This window comes from Pteropus alecto, unplaced genomic scaffold (assembly GCF_000325575.1).
Source record: "Pteropus alecto unplaced genomic scaffold, ASM32557v1 scaffold45, whole genome shotgun sequence".
In the NCBI taxonomy this organism is placed as follows: Eukaryota; Metazoa; Chordata; class Mammalia; order Chiroptera; family Pteropodidae; genus Pteropus; species Pteropus alecto.
The window spans coordinates 20,085,763-20,108,466 of NW_006442491.1; the positions used below are offsets into that span (position 1 = coordinate 20,085,763).

At 37.0% G+C, this 22,704-nt stretch overlaps 1 protein-coding gene across 2 annotated transcripts in view; it reads right to left on the reverse strand.

Annotated features, from left to right (window-relative positions):
- Positions 1-3,858: 3,858 nt before the first annotated feature.
- CDK5RAP1 (CDK5 regulatory subunit associated protein 1) overlaps positions 3,859-22,704 on the reverse strand; it is a 30,386-nt gene continuing 11,540 nt past the window's right edge. The window contains exons 8-14 of one of the 2 annotated variants that reach the window (XM_006921720.3): positions 20,200-20,433; positions 19,866-19,963; positions 19,105-19,160; positions 17,885-18,015; positions 15,436-15,585; positions 7,836-7,976; positions 3,859-4,137 (exon numbers count right to left, since the gene is read on the reverse strand). In XM_006921720.3, coding sequence (XP_006921782.1) covers positions 4,057-4,137; positions 7,836-7,976; positions 15,436-15,585; positions 17,885-18,015; positions 19,105-19,160; positions 19,866-19,963; positions 20,200-20,433 — 891 coding nt within the window. In that variant the 3' untranslated portion in view covers positions 3,859-4,056. The remainder of the gene's footprint in view (positions 4,138-7,835; positions 7,977-15,435; positions 15,586-17,884; positions 18,016-19,104; positions 19,161-19,865; positions 19,964-20,199; positions 20,434-22,704) is intronic. The other variant, XM_025039940.1, reaches the window with a different exon arrangement.

Here is a 22,704-nt window from a genome sequence, read left to right on the forward strand (position 1 = left end):
CTGTATTTAAATAAAATTCATCAGGCCTCAAAAGTCATGGACGTCTCCAAAGCCAACCTTTCCGATCCTATCTCTCATCACTCTCGTCTGCCCTCACAATGTTCCATCTACAGTAACCTCTCAGTGTCTTCAACCCACCAACTCACCAAGCTCTTTTTCCTACCATGAGATCTATGACACTTTATATTTCCAAAGATGGCACCAACAATATCTACCATCCCACGTGCTCTTGTAGAACCCAGCCACTTCCATCAAGAGGGGGAACCTAATTTCCCTTTTTTTGAATCTGACAGCAAAGGTAAGTTGCTTGTAATTCATAGTAGCTCTTCTTTTTTACCCTATATGATTTAAAAGAAAATTACATAAAACAATTACAAATCTATATTGAAAGGCGCAAGATACATAAAGATGTATTTTAGAACAATAACTGCATAAAGGGGTGAGATAGAACTCCATAGGAGCAATGTTTTTGAATACTTCTGAAACTAAGTACCAGCTTAGGCATTTATAAATTAAGATGTTAATTATAATCCTCAAAGCAAATAAGAAAATAACTATATATGTATGTATGTATACACACATATACTGAAAAAAAAAATAAAAGAGAATCAACATAGTCGACTAGAAAATATCTAACACAAAAAAAGGCCATAATGGAGGAGTCAAGGAACAAAAAGGCTATAAGATATATAGCATACAAAGAGCAAATCAACTGAAGTCACTCCTTATCAATAATTACAATAGATGTAAAAAGATTAATGTCTCAACTTACAAGGCAGAGACTGGCTGAATGGATTAAAAACAACATATGATCTAAATATATGCTGTCTACAGGAAACTTGCTTCAGAACCAAGGACATAAATAATTTGAAAAAGATATTTCATTTGAATGCTAACAAAAAGAGAACCGAAGAGGCTATATTAATATTATAAAAAATAAACTTTAAACAAAATTGTTACAAGACACAAAGGATATTATACAAAAATAAAGGGCAATTCACACCAAAATGATATAACAATTATAAACATATATATAGCTAACAAAAGAGCCTCAACATTTATGGAGCGAACTCTGACAGAATTGAAGAAAAAAACAGTTCAATAATAATATTGGAGACTACAACACACTACTTTCAACAGTAGAAAGAACAACTAGAAAAAAGATAAACAAGAAAATAGAAAATTTGGACAACACTATAAAACAACTAGACATAGCAAACATATCTAGAACACTCTACCATCAATAGAATACATATTCTTCTCAAGAGCACTTGGAACATTCTCAAGGATAGACCATATGTCAGATGACAAAATGATTCTCAATCATTTAAAAGGATTGAAATCATACAAGGTAACTACACTGACCACAATGGAATGAAACTTAAAATCTACAACAGACAGAAATTTGGAAAATTCAAAAAGATGTGGAAAATTAAACAATAAACTCTTAAACCAAAAATGGGTCAAAGAAATCAAAAGGAAAAATTAGAAAATACTTTGATATGAATGAAAACAAAAACACAACCTACCAAAACATAAGGGATACAGTAAAAACAGTGCTCAGGGTAAATTTATAGCTGTAAACACCCACATTAAAAGAAAGAAAAAAAGAAAGGAAGAAAGGAAGGGAGGGAGAGAGAAAGAGAGGGAGAAAGAAAGAAAGCAATTGCAAAGAAATCTCAAGAGAAATTTTTAAAGATTTTAACTTAATAAAAATAAAAATACCACTTATCAAAATTTAGGAGATGAAACAAAAGCACTGTTTAGAGGGAAGTTTATGGTATTAAATGCATATATTAGGAAAGATGAAAGATGTAGAACCAATAATCTAAGCTTCCTCTGGAAACTTTTAGAAAAAGAAGAGCAAATTAGCCCAAAGTAATCCAAACTTCTTTTCTTTTACAAAATGAAAAGAGTAAGAATTAGAGCAGAAATCAATAAAATTGAAAACGAGAAATAAAGAAAAGTAATGAAACCAAAACCTTAAAAAGATTAATAACATTTAAAAGGTCAATAGCACTGATAAGCCAGTAGGCAGGCTAATTAAGGAAAAAAAGAGAAGGCACAAGTTACTAATATTGAAAATAAAGCAAGGATACCGCTACAGAACCTGTGAACACTAAAATAATAAAAAATATTATGAACAACTCTATGTCCACAAACTTGATAATCTAAATGAAAGGGACCAATTCCTTGAAAGACACTTGGTCAAAACACACACAAGAAAAATACACAATTTGGATAGACCTATATCTATTAAAGAAATTGAATCAATCAATAACTAATAACCTTCCAAAATAGAAAGCAGAAGGTTCAATGACTTCATTGGTTAATTTTAACAAACATTTAAGGAAGAAATTATACTAATTCACTACGATCTCTTCCCTAAGATAGAAGCAGAGGGACTGCTTCCTAACTCACTCTGATGCAAACATTACGCTAATACCAAAGCCAGAAAAAGACAACACAAGCAAAGAACCTACAGACCAGTATCTCTAGTAAACATAGATGTAAAAATCCTCAACACATTAACAGCAAATCGAATCCAACACTGTATAAAAAGAATTATAAATCACAACCATGTGGTAATACATTATTTACTAAAGTCCATATATTTAAAAATAATTATGGATTGCCTGTTGTCCCTTTGCAGTTCTATCATGTTTTGCTTCATGTATTTTGAAGCTCTCTTAATAGGTGAATAAACATTTAGAATTTTTATGTTCCCTAGATTAACTGACCCCTTTATCATGATGAAATGACCTTCTTTAAACCTGGTAATATTTTTTGCTTTGAAATTGTCTAATACTACATTAGACATACACTATATTACTGATACTCTCCCTCTTTATTGAGATTAAAATTCATATAGCATTAATTTCATACATTATAGATACCTGTTATATTGTTCTAATTATTTATATGTATGTTTTTTTCATAAAAAGTAAAATAAAATGTCAAAACTTGTTTTAAAATGCCTTTTGAATTAAGAACTGAGGTGAGGAGCCATAACAAATGTTTTCCTCAGTAGAAGATGGACCTTGAGAGCAGAAACCAATCTTCCTGGGCCAAACCGGCACCTGAGGAAGAAGTTCCCAACCTGGGGTTCCCAAATGTGGTCGTGCAGGTAAGTGTAAAGGGTCTAAAGGAGATCAAGGGCAGACACACAATAAAGCCTCAGAACATCCTAACATGTACTGTCTGTTTTAGAAGCAAAATCAATGATTGCTCCCATTTGATAAGAACTTACTGTTTTCCATAGATAGGGCTAAACTCTTTAGGAGTGTAATATCATTGAACTCCATATGAGATAAGCATTTTATTATTATCCCCATGTCACATGAGAAAACTCAGGCACAGAAGAATAAAGTTACTACTCAAGTTCACACAAGTTTTAAGCGATGAAGTGGGGACTTGAACAAAAGTCCTCCTTACTCCAAGTATTCCATGCTACCGTCTTTTGGATTTTTTTTCATGATACCCACAAAATGACATAATCTTGGTAGTGACAGCCTAAAAAAGAGGTGCAAAGCCCACCAAAAGGGACCTGATGGAGATAACAGACCAGCAGAGGGAAATCCTCAGGTAAAATATGAGGATAAGGTGAGGAGATAAGCAGCTGAGTCATTGTCATCAAACCAAAATATAATCTAGAGCAGTTTTTCCCAAGCAAAGGTTTCTCTCCTCCCTCCCCTCCCCTTCGTTCTCTAATTCCTGGGGTCCAGGGGAGAATACCAGAGAGGTTAGCAGTGTCCATAGCAGAAACTGGGTTGGGAACTACTTAACACAGACACTCTAGGGAAAATTCCAGAAACACTAACAAAGGCAAAAATGAAGTAAAAGTAGAGAGACAGGGACCACTTTAGTTTAGGTAAATTTAATGATTATAAAGGCTGTTCATGTAGCAGCAAAGAGATGCATTTTCCATTTGACATAAAGTTATTTCGCCACTTATGGCTTGTCTTCAAAGCTTTATTACCTCTTTCATTAGTGACCAGTCATATCTCCCTTCCTGTTGGGAAGGACTGCTCACATCAACTCAGGCCATAACTCAGGTCAACAATATGTTGAAGAGTCCTTCAAAGTGGTCCTGCAGAGAACATGTCCTTTAAGTGTCTGAGAGCTGGCAGAGGTGATCTGAAAGAAAACCAGTCAGGAAAAGGCAAGGTAAATAAGACTGTTCTACAGGGACTTAATATGGAGCCTGCAAGGAGGGGCCACCAAAAGGGACCTGATGGAGATGAAAGGCCAGCAGAGACTGCATGGTTCCTGTATGCCCCCAATCTTGGGAGGAAGAGACCTCTGATGCAATGGTAATGCATACAATTTAAGAAGTTCAAAAATAGGTCCCAAACAGCTACTTTTTTTCTCTTGGGAGGTAGCTCCTCCCCAGCACCAACCATAAAGTTCAGGTGTGAGCTGCCCATCAAAGACCCTGCCCTCCTAACCCCACAGGTAAGCTGTGATCCAGGCTGGACTAGTTAGATCCTTCCTTAGGCTACTTACGGCCAAAATTTGGTGAAAAGGTTCTCTTTCCTCTTTGTGAGCTAAAAGCATGTGACCCCAAAGTTACCAGTGGTCTCATTTCTTACCATAAGAACAAATCAGTCCATTAGTAAATATTTATTGAGTGCTTATTATGTTCTAGGAATAGTCCTAAGTGCTAGAGATACTGAGATGAACAAAACAGTTATTTACTCTAACCTCAAAGGAGCTTCCAGGGGAAAACAGACAATAAATATGTAAAGAAATAAACAAGGATGATTTCAGGCACTGAAAAGAGCTATAAATAAAAAATGGGCTGATGTGATAAATAGCAACAAGGACAAGATGGAGGGAAGCTGCTTTAGCACTACAGTGGCCAGAGAAGGACTCTCAAGGAGGTGACATTTGAGAGGAAATCTGAAGGTTTTGAAGAAGGCAGCCAGGAAAAGATGAAAAGCCTCCCAAGCAACACAGCACATGCAAAGTCTCTGACACTAGACTAGGTGTGAGGGACAAAAAGGGGGCCACCAAGGATGGAGGAGAGAGAATAAGAAGAGTGAAGGGGACATGAGGTTGGAAAGGTAGCTAGGACAATTCATATAAGGCCTTGGACACCTTGCATTTCATGCTGGCTCCAATCAGAGGAGGGCTTAAGCAGAGGAGTGATTTGATTTAGAAAGATCACACTGCCTACTGTGGGGTAGACAGACTAGAGGAAGGCAAGAATGGAAGGAGGAAATATGAAGCCTCTGGAATTCTCATGCATGGCTAGTGGGAGTGTAAAATGGTACAATCATTTTGACTATTTCTATTATACAAACCCTATTACCCAGCAATTCCAAGCCATACACCCAACAGAAATAAATACATATGTGTACTAAAACACCTGTACAGAAATATTCATAGCAAATCTATTTATAATAGCTCCAAACTAGAAACAACCAAAATGGCCAACAACAGTACAATGCATAAATAGTGTTATATATATTGATATAATATGTGAGTAAGCTGGTAGAAATAATGATGAGACAATGAGGTTTCATTTAACTTTATCAATGAAATATAAGGCAGACATATGCTGAAACTAGGGTTTGGATAGGCAGATGAAGATTTAAGAAGAAAGAGAGAGGAAAAATCAATTTACTAGGGAAATTTTCTAGGATCAGGATTTCAGAGGCATGCTCAGTGCTCATTTGGGTTTTATGGTCATGAATTTGAACTGAGTGCATTTGGTTTATGTGGAAGAGACTGTTAGTTATCTCCTAATATTTCTCCCTTTCTTCCTCAGTAACATAACTCCCAATTTTTAACTGGGCACATGGTCATTCAGAATGAAAACCACACTTCTCAGATACTTTGCAGTCTGGTGTGGTATGTTACTATAGTAGAAATAGTGCATAGAACTTCTGCAAAGTGTCCTGAAACGAAGAAGGCATGCCCTTCCCCTCCCTTCTACCTGATACCTAAGATACAGACAAGGTAGCTGAAGCAGCCATCTTGGATCACAATGCAACCTTCAGAATGGAGGCCATACACAGAGAACAAAAACAGAAGGAGCCTCGACCCTTGATGACCACGGAGCCATCACAATCACCAGTCCTTGACCTTTCACATCTAGATATTTATGAGAAAGAGAACTCCTACCTTATTTAAGCCACTGTATTTTGAGTTTTCAATCATCATCATCTGACCTAATCTACATAATACAGATTAACTGCATGCTTTTCCTCAGCAATGTTCAGCTGATAGGGTACAGATGCAGAGGAAGCAGATAATCACTTTTACCAGGGCTGGGGTTTAGCCAAATAAGCACCACAGACGAAAGAGAAACAAGACAATGAAATTTATGAGAGTGGCCCTAACACAGCCCAGAGACTCTAAGTGGAGAGAAATGAAGCAGCACAGACAGGCAAGAGAGAAAGAGCCGATAGATCCCTGGTTCCACAGGCCCTCCTTCATTCTGATCCCTGCACTAAATCTTACTTGGGAGTCTATGTCACTTGGGAATAAAAGAGAGTAACCTCGTAATACAGGATGACGTTTCCAACTTTCTTAACAATTAGAATTTTTCCATTTTACAAAAGAATATCATACTAACACTACAGCCTACCCACCAACCTCATTCCTTTTTTTAAGTAACCCTTAGCTACAGTGGAAACAGTAGGAGGAGGTATGAGAAAGCAACTAAAAATTAAAGAAACAAATATTCAGAAAAGAGAAATAAGAAAATAAGGTAGTATTAAAAAAAATGGAGAATCCTACGAGAGAGTGTTTCCAGATCAACCACATTACTGCCTAGTAGAAATTACTCTTTATTTAGGAAATTCCTAGGCAACATTTAAGTAAGACAATCCCCAGTCAGGACAAGGACAGAAGGAAATGGGATCATAAAGTCTCCCACAAGCAAACTGATTGTGTTGTAAGTTTTTGTCAGATGAACAGAAAAGAAAAATTCTAAAGTGTTGGCAAATTTTCAGGCCAATCTAAAGAGGTTATGTGCCAGGAGAATGAGCCTCCCTCAGCTGCAAGCCATGGACCATGGCTCCCATGACTCATGATGGAGATAACAGTAAAAGCAAATAAAGAAGGCAGAGCAGAGGGTAAGGCACTAAGAAATAGGTAAGAACACAAAACACTAATCATCATCAGCAGGACAACAATTACCCTCTCTACATCTCTCTCTATTGCAGATGCTCCAGAGCTCAGTATTGGAGAAGCAGCTTTGTTCGTCCCCACCTCATCGGTATGTGTCCTGCCAGCCTCTAGTTCTGGGACAAGTGGACATGAGGACCAGGAGGAAAGGAAGATGGCAGTAGCAGACCTATGGTAGTATAAGAAGAAAAAGAGGAAGGAAGAAAGTAAAGGAAAAAGAGAAGAAAGGAAGACTATCCCCAGTGAAAGGGGGAAAAGAAGGGGAAATCTCACAGCCAATCACTTAGATCTGCTAGTCTAGGGAAGGAGCCCAGGAAACTAGAACACATTTAAGTTAGCAATGTCTAAAGCATCAGAGACCTTGAAGGGCATGGTGATCTGACAGAGAGAACTATGAACTCACTCAAAATCACTTATACTTCCCGGCCTTTCCGGTGCAGAAAACTGCATGCTACAATGTACTCCAACCTCACCAAATTCCCAAAAAGAACCCTTCTGGGGCAGGAGAGAAGAGAACCAAAAAGGCATTAGTTAGAAACAATCCAATATTCAATTCAAGGTGCCCTTCTACTTTTCAGGTTGAGAAGAGATTTTTACTTTAATAAAGAATTTCTCCAGGAAAAAATTTCATTCCCCTAAATTATCATATCTAACAGCCATTTCACAGTGCAAACCAAAAGCCCAAAAGGACACCTTACCTTAACCAGCACATAGTCCCCAGGCTGAGCTCTGACCCTGACCCCAGAGTTAGTGACATCCTCCATCTCTACATCAGGGAATATCACCTTAAGGTTTCCATCATTCCGGCCGCACAGGTCAGTGGCAGAGCGTTTACTGACCTGTAGAAAGAATAGAGACTTTATGAATCTGTCACAGTCATCAGTTCTTGGAAAGGAGAAATTATGCCTTCTCTGTCTCAGATCCCCAAGGGTCTTACTCACAGAGCATTCCTTAACCAAGGAATCACTGAAGAACACTAAGTGTTTACCACGGCTCCATCAACAACAGCAGTGCATGGCACACAACAGAAACTCAGTAAAGTTTTGTGGACTCTACATTAATGAATTACTCAATCAATGAGTCTTTGATTACAGAATGACCAAAAAAAAACAGGCCTAAAGCCAAAGACATATGGGTAATGCACTTGACAAATCGACTTTCACTTTATCCAGTCTCAAAGTAATCACTCAGGAATGTCCTGGGGTTGTTTGGCTGAGTTACTTGCCCCTAATGAATAAGCAGACTCGAAGCCAGAGTCTCCATCACAACATGCAAAAGACAGGGCCAGGAGAATAATAAAACCAGAATGATGGAATTAACTTCTGGAATATACATAAGTATTTCTCTTCTAGTCATGATGAAGTGACAAGAACCAAATTTATCCTCCAGCCTTAAAAAACTAAGAAACTGGACAAAATGTGTGAAACAACTACTTTCAGATATTGGACAATAGAGATCGGATCAAGACTGTGATCTCCAAGAGAAGGAAAACAAATGAAGCCTTCCAATCCCTGTGCATTGTGCTAGAAGGCACACAGCAGACAAGGAAGCAAAGTAAGGAGGGAGATCTCAAGGCAGAGAATGGTGATTCTCTCTGGAATGAGGAAAGAAGGATCAGAGCTCAGGGAGCCTGCAACAGCTAGAAATTGTGGAACAAGTTCTAGACAGAAGGCAGCTAAGCAGGAAAAGAGCTATACAAATGTGCAAAAGGATCCACTGAGTCTCTGCTGAATACTAGTACATGCTTCATAGAGTGAAATTCTGTGAAGTCAGGCAAAGAAAGTAAACTAGAAACTGTCAACTGATCAGCTCCCAGAGGTCACATGGGGCTGGGAATCATTTAATCAAATAATTAACCAAACAGTCCTCATTGATTCCCTGGGACATGCAGTAGTGACTCCAGAAGAGTCACACCTTAGTAATGAGACTAAACTATCCCTAGAATAAAAAAGTTTTACTAACAAAGCTTAAAAACAAGTCTTGAAAGAATCAAACTGAACTGTAGTAACATCACTATCTATCAGAACAAAGACTATTGCAAAATCCATACACTTAAAAATGTACATTGCAATAACCACCATCCAATCAAAAATCACTAGATATGCCCAAAACAGAAAAATGTGATCCATAATCAGGAGAAAAGTCAGTCCATATAAACAGACCAAGGCAGTCCCTGTCCAGATGGCAGAGTAGGTAAATGCTATGCTTGCCTCCTCCAATGACCTGCTAAATTACAGAACAGTGACCCTTAAGAACCACCTGAAGTCTAGCTGAAAAGAACTCCTATAATAAAAGATATAATAAAAGAACTCCTATAATAAAAGAAGAAACCACATCAAAACCTGTAGGAGGGGTGGAGATGCAAAATGGGCTGGTCCCACACCCATGTATGGTGGTTAAGATTTAGGAGGGATATCTCAGTTTCAGAGGTTACCCCAAGGAGCAAAAGGTCCCAGCCCCATACCAAGCTCCCCATTCCAGAGCATCAGTGCCGAGAATAGTCCCCACAACATCTGTCTGTGATAATCAGCGGGGACTCCACCTACATGAGACGAAGGGCTGCTGTAGAACCAAATGTCCTCTTAAAGGACCCATGCACAGACTCACTTGTTCACAAACACTCACCCTAAGCTCCAGCAAAGGGACAGCAGCTCAAAAAGCACCAAGGACATATGGGAGAAATTGATTTGTGTGACTTCAGTGCAAGAGCTGGAAAGACAGTTTTCTCCCAGACAGAAGTGCTTGTAGGCCATTGTTCCCTTATTGAGCCCTTTCCCACACAACCCGCAGGCAGAAGCAAGCACCAAGTTTGAATCTCCATCAACCTGGCTAACACCACTCATCCCACCCTGATGATTCCCTGAGACCCTGACCCACTTAAGCTGCGCACCAGCCGAATCTCTTTCAGCAGCTATTCCTCACAAGCAGCCAGCCTCAGGCCATGCTGCAGACTTTCCTAAAATCTCTGAAAGGTCCACAAACCCCAAACAAGCAGTTGCTGGCCTTAATATGCCCTGTACCTCTTGCTGAGCAGACCCTAATGCAATGTTAATGACATCTGGTCTCAGTTCGCAACATATCCTCTCCCGGGAGTCTCTAAACCCATCACAAGCAGCTACAAACCACAGAACACTTTGTAGCTCCTACAATATGGCCCCAGGCCAGCCACAGGCAGCCACTGACCTTGGCCTGCACCAAAGCCCCTCCCAAAAGGCCCCAAAACCAACACACCCAATGGCGAGCTTCAGACTATATCACAGCACCACCCAATTAGCTCTACAAATGACACACCCAAAGAGTAGACTCGGAAGGCACCAGAGCCCTGCTAAAGCGAATCCTGCTCAGTAAGGTCAGCCTCTGCACAACAACTCATCTGCTATAGTCACATTCAATCTTCACAGCCCATCAACCTGATGGTCAATCCCACCCACTGACATCCCAAACGCAATCAAGGTCAACTACAACAGGAGAGCACACACAATCCACACAAGGGACACTCCTATACCACCCGGCTCAGGTGGCCAAGGAGACTGTGGCACTGGGCACCATAGGACACCTACTACATAAGGCCACCCTGCCACGACTAGGAGATGAAGTGTAGCAGCCTGACCCTACCTGACTATTTCCTGCTCGAATGAGTTAGTTCCTGACTGCACCACGCCTCCATCCCAGGACTCTCCAGCTGATGCAGCAGTCCAAAACAGTCTGAAAACCTGCTTAAACGATTAAGCCACTTTCCTTATAGTTTGGCAGCCAATTAGTGTTCTCCTTAAGCTCTCCTTCCTTATATGGAATATCTATAGCTGTGTAGGAATGCAAAAGTACAAGATTGTATAAAGCTGCCCGCCATGTTACAATTGGGGCTCAACCTTTGGATAAGAATCCAATGAGCCGGTGCCGGCATTAATAAATGCTGCTTCCTGCTTATAGCCTTGGTGTCTCATCTCTCTGTTCGAAAATCCTGCAACAGCAGCAGATCTATCTAATACATAAAAACAAACACAGGGAGGCAGCCAAATGAGGAGACAAGAAAACATGTCTCAAGTGAAAGAATAGGACCAAACTCCAGAAAAAGAACTAAATAAAATGAAGGCAAGCAAACTACCAGATACAGAGTTCAAATCACTGGTTTATAAGGATGCTCAATGAACTTAGGGGAAGACTAGATTAACTCAGTGATAATTTACATGAAGAGATAGAAACCATAAAAAAAGAACCAGTCAGAAATAAAGAATACAAAGAATATAATAACTGAAATAAAGAATACATTAGATGGAATCAACAGCAGATTAGATGAAGCAAAGGATCAAATCAGTGATTTGGAAGACAAGATAGTAGAAAACATCTAATTAGAACAGCAAAAAGAAAACATCTAATTAGAACAGTAAAAAGAAAAAAGAATTTTTAAAAAATGAGGACAGTTGAAGGGACCTCTGGGACAACATAAAGCATAACAATATTCACATCATATGGTACCAGAAGGAGGAGAGAGAGAATAAGAGACTGAAAATCTATTTGAAGAAATAATGACTGAAAACTTCCCTAACCTAGCAAAGGAAATAGGCATAGAGTCCAGGAAGCACATAGTACCAAATAGGATAAATCCAAAGAGGCCCAGGAAAAGACACAGCATAATTAAAATGCTGAAGGTTAAAGACAAAGATAGAATCTTAAAAGAAGCAAAAGAAAAGCAGTTAGTTACATACAAGGGAACCCCCATAAGACTGTCAGCTGATTTCTCAACAGAAACTTTGCAGGCCAGAAGGGATTGGCACAAAGGACCTACAACAAAGATTACTCTATCCATCAAGGCTATCATTTAGAATTGAAAGAGAGATAAAGAGCTTCCCAGACAAGAAAACGCTAAAGAAGTTCATCACCACAAAACCAATATTACAAGAAATGTTAAAAGGACTTCTCTAAGGTAAAAAAAAAAAGATCAAAAACGTAAATAATAAAATAGCAATTACTACATACCTATCAATAATTACCTTAAATGTAAAATGATTAAATACTCCAATCAAAAGACACAGAGTGGCTGAATGAAAAAAATAAGACCCATACATATGCTGCCTATAAGAGACCACTTGAGATTGAAAGACAAGCACAGACTGAAAGTAAAGGGATAGAAAAGATATTTCATGCAAATGGAAACAAAAATAAAAAAAAGCTGGGTAGCATTCTTAAATCAGACCAAACAGACTTTAAAACAAAGGCTACAGAAGAGACAAAGAAGGACATTTCATAACAATAAAGGGATCAATCTAACAATAGGCTATAACCCTTGTAAACATTTATGTGCCCAACACAGGATCACCTAAATCTATAAAGCAAATATTGACAGGCATGAAGGGACAGAATCAGCAATACAGTAATAGTAGGGCACTTTAACACCTCACTAACATCAATGAATAGACCTTCCAGACAAAAAACTCAACAAGGAAAGAGAGACCTTAAGTGACACATTAGATTAGATGGGTTTAACTGATATTTTTAGAGCATTTCTCCAAAAGCAACAGAATATACATTCTTTTCAAGTACACATGAAACTTTTTCCAAGACAGACTACAAAAGAAATCTCAATAAATTTAAGATTGAAACCATATCAAGAGTCTTCTACTACAATGGTATAAAACTAGAAATCAATTACAAGAAAAAAACTCAAAAACACACAAACACATGAGGCTAAATAATGTTACTAAACATGAATGGGCTAGCAAAGAGATCAAGGCAGAAATCAAGATACCTAGTGACAAATTAAAATGAAAGCACAATGACCCAAAATCTATGGACACAGTGGAAGCAGTCCTAAGAGGGAATATCACAGCAATACAGGCTTACTTCAAGAAACAGAAAAATCTCAAATAAACAATCTAACCTCACACCAAAAGGAACTAGAAAAGTACAGCAAAAAAAGCCCAAACTGAGTAGATGGAAGGAAATAATAAATATCAGAGCAGAAACAAGTCTAAATAGTGTCTAAGAAAATAAATAAATAAAGGTCAGTAAAAGCAAGAGCTGATTCTTTGAAAAGATAAATAAAATTGATAAACCTTTAACCAGACTTAGAAATAAAAGAGAAGTGACAACTGATACCACAGAGATACAAAGGATTATTAAAAAAATACTATGAACAATTTTATGCCAACAAACTGTGCAATCTGGAAGAAATGGATAAATTCCTAGTAACATACAATCTTCCAAGACTGAGTCAAGAGGAAACCGAAAATCTGAATAGACTGATAACTATTAATGAAATCAAATCAGTAATCAAAAAACTCCCAACAAACAAAAGTCCTGGACCAGATGGCTTCACAGGTGAATTTTACTAAACACACAAAGAAGAATTAACACCCACCTCTCTCAAACTATTCCAAAAAACTGAAGAGGAGGGAAGGCTCCCAAGTTCATTTTACGAAGCCAACATTACCCTGATTCCAAAACCAAAGACATTACAAAAAAATTACAGGCCAATATCCTTGATGAACACAGATACAAACTCAACAAAATATTAGCAAACCGAATTTAGCAAAACATTAAAAAGATCATACACCATGATCAAGTGGGATTTATTCCTGGGATGCAAGGTTGGTTCAACATCCACAAATAAATTGACATGATATACCACATAAACAAAATGAAGGATAAAAATCATATAATCACATCAATAAATGCAAAAAAAGCATTTGACAAAATCCAGCATCCATTTACGATAAAAACTAAGTGAAAATAGGGGGAAATAGAGGGAACATACCTCAACTAATAAAGGCTATATATGACAGAGCCACAGCTAACCTCATACTCAACCGTGAAAAGCTAAAAGCAATTTCCTTAAGATGAGGAACAAGACAAGGATGTCTACTTTCTCCACTTTTATTCAACAAAGTATTGAAGTCCTAGCCACAGCAGTCAGAGAAAAGACATGTACAGATCTCCAGAATCACAGCTGATACCTAAATTACAAAGCATTTAGTGAGGCAAACACCTTTTGGAGTATTTCACCAGCTCAGCATCACCATCCATCGGCCACTGCTAGACCAGATCACAGCAAGAATGTATATAGATCAGATTCCCTCTTCTAGAAATTTGAATTGGGGCTAAGAGACAAAACTTTGATCTGTGAATAGCTGGAACTATAACATGTAAATGTAAGAACTATAGGATTACTCTATTCTGTCACACAGATGAAGAAGCAGGAAAAGTTGGTCTGAGGAGGAAGAGACAAGAAAGTCTGAGCCTCGATGGCTTCCCAGGCTGAGTAGAGTCCCTTCCAAACACTTGGCAGTATTCCTGCCCCTGGGCTCCATAAGATACCCCTTAAATTTTGTACCAAAAAAAAAACTCGTTTCGGCTTAGACTGAATGGCTTGAACAAATTTCTCATTGTTACTCACTACTAGGGAGTCCTAACAAACACAAATACCAGCCAATTGGCGGCTTTGATGCTGCCATATCCTACCACATGGAACAGGACTCTCCTTTCCCAAACCGGGACTAGGAAAGAGTCACAGAAAGGGCCCTGTCTCTCTCCTTCCCCTCCTCTCCACTGACTGCAGCATGCAGTTTCACAAAAGATTAGATTCCCAAAATCACCCCTTATTCAATCTACTTAGTGCTCTCTCTAAATGTTGGTTAAGCTCCCAGGCTTGACTACAGAAGCCTAGAGGAACCACAAACTTAATGAAACGCAGTACATTTCTAAGAAAGTGTGATTTTAAAAAAGGATTAAAGACAGACAGTGAAATTGATTCTAAAAATATATATATGCTACTGCTTCCAGAAATAAATGGGGAAATCAAGACATTCTAAGATGATGGAAAACAAAGAGAATCTGCTGCCAGAGTGTCTAGAGAAAGTTCTCTAAATGGAAAAGAAACAACAAAAGAAAGAATCCTGGAACATCAGGAAGGAAAAAAAAAACACACAATGATATGATTATCTATATAGAAAATTCCAAGGAAACTGCCAAAAAAAAAACCTCCTAGAACTATTAAGTGAATTCAGCAGTGTCAAAGGATACAAGATGAACATACAAAATTCAATTATTCCTACATAATAGCAATAGTCCATGAACACATGGACACCTGAAATTAAAAACACAACAGCAATTACAACAGAACCACCAAAAAAAAGAAAGAACCATTCAGAATACTTAGGTGTAACTCTAACAAACATGTACTATATCTGTATACTGAAAACTACAAAAACAAAAACAAAAAAAGATCTAAATAAAGAGATAAATACTGTGTTCTAAAAAACAAAAAATGAACAAAGTATATGTATATACATAAGATCTCACCCCCTCCACCAGCACTAGCTGGGTACAACCCACAGATGTCTTGTTGGCTTTTGTTGCTTCTTCTCGGAAGACAGTGATAAGTTCCTCCAAACGCCTTAATTTTACCTCTTCTGGAACATCATCCTTCAGCCTGTGATATGCCCGTGTCTTCTATTAAAAAAAAAGAGAGAGAGACAGAAGTCACCAAGGCCCTGTAAAATCCATTCTTGAGACATAGAGGGGGACCATGTTCATTCCACCTGCAAGTTACAGACATATGTACAGAAAATCCAAGCTATGCCATGAAGGTTCTCTAGCTCTGGGAGCCTTCTAAGAGAAAAAGGTAACTATGCAGTAAAGTCACTGTTTTTGTAAGACTTAAATTCGAAATTTAGCACATGAAAATCACAGACTCAAAATTGTTCTTGATATTTTTATAGGATACAAATGTAACCTTTATCCTTATCCTTAAGCTATCCTAAGGATAAAAATTATATTTGTGCATATACAAAATGACTCATGTACCAGGTTACTCAGCCATACAGTTTATAAAGTCACAAGATGCAAAGGCAGCCTAAATGTTTTGTAACTAGGTAACTAGTAAACAAATTATGATTTAGTTACTTAACAGAGTATTACACAGCTGTTAAAAGGAATGAGATAGCTTTATATATACTGATATGATTGCTCTCCAAAATATACTCTTAACAGAAATAAGCAAGGTACAGGTGAACATGTACAATAACTTTGGTGTAGAAAGGGTATAAATATGTTTATAAATACATGAAATATCTCTGGAAGGTTGCAGAAGAAATTGCTAAGAGTGGCTGCCTTCAGGGACTAGGCATCCTGGGAAGAACTACTTCTCACTGCATGATTTTAACCTCTTAAATTTTATACCATTAGCATGTATTACCTAGTCCCACCCCTCAAAAAGGAAACTTTATCCTTGAAAAGGCTTTACATTATCCAAAACCACAGTGTACATATATGTTTATATATTAAATATATCTTTACCTTATGTACGTGAGCTCATAATACAGTTTGAGAACCACTGAGCTATACAAAAGTATGGAATGAGAAACCAGTATACCAAAGTCTGGACATCCAAATCAATCCGTCTTTGAGAGAATTACCAAATCCACAGAGGAAAATGGAGAATGGGTAGAGAATCCTAAAACAGAATTCTCTTAGTGGGTTTATTCTGTTTTATTATTAACAATTTACCTCTATTGTGCACTTTACGAAGCACTATTCTATGTGCTTTATACATCTTATTTAATCCTCAAAACAACCTGAAGTTAATACTAATGTTACCCCCATTTCACATGAAGAAATAAAGGACCTTTCCCAAGGTCACATAGTTAATTGAGAGAAGAGCAATTTAAGTGCTTGCCTTCATCTACTAGGCTACTCGATTAAGTCTCTAAAACTTTAACTCTAACCTAGGAATTAAATTCCAAATGTGAACACTTATATTCAATGCCCACAGGATATGCTTCCACAACACAATGAAAACCCATTTCCCAAATCTAATATTATAAAGAATTTCTCTTGCATCTTTATGATGTCTATGGAAAAGAAGCAAAATGGAACCCAACAGCTCCTCTGAAACTTCATCCCTGAAATAATTCTGTAAGAGATATAAATATACAAAATGGCCCACTCACACTGCCTATAGAACACTAGGCAGTGGGCTTTAAAAGGTATAAATTAGCTTGATTGATGGCAGCTGAGTTGATAGTAGATAAGGTCATAGATTCATTCATTCATCAGTTAGCTTTCCTGAATCCATGGGCACAGAGGCTCCTCTGCCTCCAGTCTAAACACAAGGCAAGTTGGCTCCAAGGTGACTGCAGAGATGAGACATGACCCAGGCAACAGATCCCTACCACCAAAAAAATAGCAGCAGACCAGGACTATCCTCTCTCTGCAAGAAATATCCATTACTCTCCCTTTCCTTCCATGTCTCCTTTTGTACTGTTTACCTGGGAATCTGTGTTATAGGGGACACTCTAAAGTGAATATCAGTGAGTTCACTTAGCCTAGAAAAATGGAACCTAAAAATAGATGAAGATGGCTGGGAGGCTGACAAGGGGCCTCTGTAAAACAAATCACATCTGTAGGCCAAAAAAGTTCTGAACGTTGAGAAATAATTTTAGGTTTGTTATAAAGTGAATAATGTCCCTCCCTCCACATTCAAATTCTAAACAACCTAATTTAAAATATTCTAATAAAAAGTATATTGGTACAGGTAATTATTTTTTATCTCAAATTGCTGAATTATGTAAAATAGCAGACAGGTTAATCAGAAAAAATAAAGAAATGAATGGTAAAATCCTATGGTTTTTCAAGGACTACCTTTCTGCCACTATCTTTTCTTCCCAGTTATCTGTAGTCAGCCCCACACTGGTCAAGAATGATGTCATTCTCAGCACAGAAGTAGCTCCTCCCCCATGCCAGAGCTCACCTGTCTCATGCTGTAAGCAAAGAGGAAGCCCATGTTGTACTGAACTTCCTGAAGCAAAGATACCGTCTGGAGGTGATCTTCCTCTGTCTCACCACAGAAGCCAGCAATGAAATCACTGCTGAGGCTCACACCTGCCAACAAACAATGAAGGACAGCACGCCACTGCTGCTTATCTTCAAAAGAAGCCTTTGGTACTCATGGGCTACAGAGGGAGGAACAGCAACTGTAAGGCCTTTCCTGGAACTATTCGGCTCATGTACAGGTATAATTGAACAGTCACTGTAGAACAAGCAGGGGGACAGGCCTACTTATCTACAATGTTCCCATGCCAGAGCCAGGTTTCTCAGTCTACATTCCCCTCAGCACTAGAAAAGGTATTTTCACTTCAAATGTGGGATTTAGGGATATAGTAGGAATCCACATTTTCAAAATGGTCTTGCTTTTACTGGTGAAAATATTGCAGTGCCCCATACAAATATACTTTTGAAGTTAGTTTTACCTATAATGTTCATTTAAGATGGTAACAATGACTAGTTACTGAATACTTACTAAGTGCTACACTTTACTATCTATTTAACTCAACTTATTTAATTATCCCAATTATCTAATGAGGTAAGTACTATTAACTGCATATCACAGATGAGGAAACTGAAGCCCAGAGAACCTCCACACTATCCTGCCTCATCAAAAATGAAAGTATTTGTGCATAATACAAGTTACAATAATTAGAAATTTGGGGGGAGGGGGTAATGTAGACATTGTCGACAAAATTTAAAAAGACTAGAGACTAATTTTATTAGGAGGAAAGAACAAGAGAAAAAAGAGTATAAGTTAAGATTAATAGGAAAAAAATTACCTCTAAGTACACATTTTTAAAGATATCAATTGCCCCCAAATCAGAACTAATTTAGACTATACGTAACTTTGCCAACTAATGAAAAAATACGACATCTCTCCCATATGTTCAGAAACACAAAAACTATAGAAATCTCTTTAGCCTTGAGGCCTCAAGCTGATCTAAACCTCTGAGTATTTCTAGCAAGACCAAGACATTAAAAAGTCAGAAAGAAGTAAAGAGAGAAAGAGATAGAAATGAAGAGAAGCAAAACAAGTATACAAGGTGTTACAAGGTATTGCCACCGTTGTTGCCTGTATCTGACCAAGAAGACTGTGGCCACTGGTAGAGTAACATGCTTAGCAGAATACATTTTTAAACGTACCTGGAATAGACTCTCTGATATGATGAATTAACTCCACATAAGCTTCTCTAGAATAGCTGCAATAAAGAACAAAAAGAAAAGGCTTAGATGAACCAATCTTCTTTTAATAAATGCTATAAAAAGATAATACTATGAATTACCACATGTAATCACTTCTCACCCACAGAGGACAGTATAAAAGTAGGTTAAAGTTTCCAAAAGATCCATTATGATCCAAATCCTGTACTGTAACCTAATGTAGGGCCTATGAATTTTTAGTTCAAGAACATAAACTATTTTAAATAGCCTTTTGTATTTAACTAATACGTGAGGACAGATTAAACACTTAAGAGGATCTCTAACTCTTTGCCAATGTCAGAAACAAAGCAAAACACTAGTTCCATACAGCTTCCCATCTGTCACATTCTCCTTTCAGTCTTATCTCTGCAATACTTGTTCCCAAAGTAAGTGAACACATAGATCTACACTTAAATTCCAGCACCTAAGAACTTTAATGTTAACAGCTAAAAGATCAAAATCTTATAGTGTGCCACACAGTAGGTGCTTAATTAAAATAGGCTAAACAAATGAATGATCCAGTCCTTAGTCTATACTTACAGAGTGAACGAGAGCTAATTACAATGTCCATGGGTTTACTCACATAATAAATATTTACTGAGGAGCTACTACATGCCACAAACTACAATAGGTTCTTTAGACACTGTCTAGTCCTTAAGGAAACATGGAAAGGTACAGGATACCCCTCCCCAAGCAAGTCTGACCCCCTTCGCATGGCATCCAATACACGGCTGCTTCCACTCTGGGCTGGTAGGTGGATCTGTTTACAGATATTGTCTCTCTCATGAATCAGCTGCAGAACCTGATCAAATAGAACACATTAAAGGTCATCGAAGTCTCCTCAAAAAATCTTGCAGAAAGGAATACCACCCCTACTATTCTCCAAGGTTAATTTCCAAATAATTAAGAAGCTGATTAAACCAAACACATGAATTACCCAAATCCTTTACTTTTGTTCAAACTATATTCTGTCTGTACCAGACAGAGATGCTTAAGGATACTGATTCCAGTTTGACACAGTTAACAACAGACACTCACCTCATCAGGAAAGTCCTTGGGGTGGGGAGAGGTGAAACGGATCCTCATTTCAGGATCTATTCTGGAGACCTGATCCAGAAGGTGAGCAAAACGAAGGCCCCCTTGCTTGATTTTATAGTTGGCTGAGAAGCCACGGCTAAGGTTGGTGGACACTGCTGCGCTGTTGAAATGGACCTCTGAATTGTCCCGAAAACTATTAACATTCTGACCAAGTAGTGTCACCTCTTTCAGCCCCTGAAAAGAGGAAAAAAATGTATATTGGAAGCAATTTAAAAACTAGTGTGGTAGCTTTATGTCAAATCACTAATTAAAATTAGCTGAATGAAAAAAATTAAATTCTAAAAAATAAAATAAAATATAAAATAAAATTAGCTGAACCTACCAAGAGCCATCCATAAACATGTTCTGTCTTTACCCAATAATTTCATACCTGGGCATCTTGTGTGAAAAACTGAACTTCAGTATAAAACCTTATATAAACATTAATCTTCATAACACTTTTTAGAGTAGCAAGAAACTGGATACAAACTCAATGTTCAATAATGGTTAATTTATAACCATAAATCAAATTAGAACACCATTTTGTCAGGTGACTATTATATAATTATCGCCTATTCTTGCCAAAAATATTTAGCCTAATAGAATCAAGCCTTTACATCTAACTTCCAGTTTACCAGAATTCAAGGGAATATTTCAAATGAGGAAGCAATCAAACAAATCCAGTGGTATCTGATCTCTTCAAAAAATTAATGCATCATTTAAAGCAAACAACAACAGAAAAGAGAATGGGCTATTTAATCTAATGTAGAAATTGAAGAAATATAACTAAATGAAACTACACAAATCTTGACTGGATCGCAGTTTGAAAATCAAACAGCAATAAGATAATTTGGGACAATTAATAAATTTTTAATATGGATTGCATATTAGATAATATTAGTTTATTATTAAATTTCCTACATGTGATTATGTACAGTGTATTATGGTTAAGAAGAGAAAAATTCTTATTCTGAGAAAATGCATACTAAAGTACCCAGCATGAAGTGGCCTAGTTTCTACAACTTATGTTCAAAAGGTTCAGAAAAAATATATTTAAACATCTATAGATATAGGCATATAAAGTAACCATGACAGAATATTAATGAACATATTTATTGTACTAGTCTTTCAATTTGTCTTGTGTTTGAAAATTTACAACACAAAATTTCAAAAAAATGATAACTGCTATAGGAACTATTTTTTGTAATTTTATTTTGACATGAGAAAAATTATGGTAATGCAAAGAACTCCCATATACCCTTTGCTCAGATTCACTGACCATTAACTTTATGTCCCATTTATTTATCACTCACATTCACGCACTTATATATATACACACTCTCTCTCTACATACATGTAAACACACATTATTATGAGCCATCTAGGATAAGTTGCAAACATCATACCCTTTACCCCTAAATATGTCAGTATATATCTCCTAAAAATAAGAACAATTTCCTACATAATCACAGGACAATTATCAAAATCAGAAATACTGATACAATGCTATTATCTAATCCAACATTCTAGAAAATCAAGTTTTTACCAATTGTCCAAGTAAAGTGTTTTATATCTTTTCTTTATCTTTTTCAGTAACGGGGAATGTCTAGGAATTTATCTTACGAACATAACCATCAACATGGACAAAAATTAATGAATAGAGATGTACATCTACACAGCACTGTTTTAACAGGAAGAATTGAAAGCAATTTGAAAGCTGTTGTCCTATAAGTAAATTACAGTGTATCCATAGCAAGGAAGGCTACAGAAATAAAGTTAAAAGCTGTTAATGACATGTGAAAATGCTCACACTATTAATGATAGGATATAAAATTGCTTAGACACTGAGATCAAAACTACATAAAAACTTGTTTTCTTTAACTTTTTTTTTCTCCTGATCAGAATCCAACTCCAGGACAATGCTATGCATTTAATTGTCATAACTCTAGTCTCAAAAAAGAGTATTTTTACAACTTGTAACACAGTGTTAATTTAAAAAAACAGGATACACTAAATGCAATGTAGATCCTAGATTGGATCCTAAAAAGACATTAGTGGTGAAACAGGCAAAATCAGAATAAAGTCTGAAGTTAGTTAATAGTAATGTACCAATGTTAATCTTTTAGTTTTGATAAATGTACCAAAGTTAAGCAAGATGTTAACATTTAGAGGTAACTATCTTTGCAACTTTTATGTAAATTTAAATATTAAAAAAAAAAAGCAGAATACAAAAGTAAGTAAAATACACACATATAAGAAGACATAACCAAATGCAAAAAGAGTTACTGGACAATTGGAAAATTTGAACATGGGTAATCTGTGATTGAGATATTTAGCAATTTTTGTTAATTTTATTAGAAGAATTGATGGTATTGAAAATATCCTTATTTTTTAGAGATGCATAATTACTTAAGGATAAAATATCATGCTACATTTTGAAATACTTTATCAACAAAAAAAGTAGAT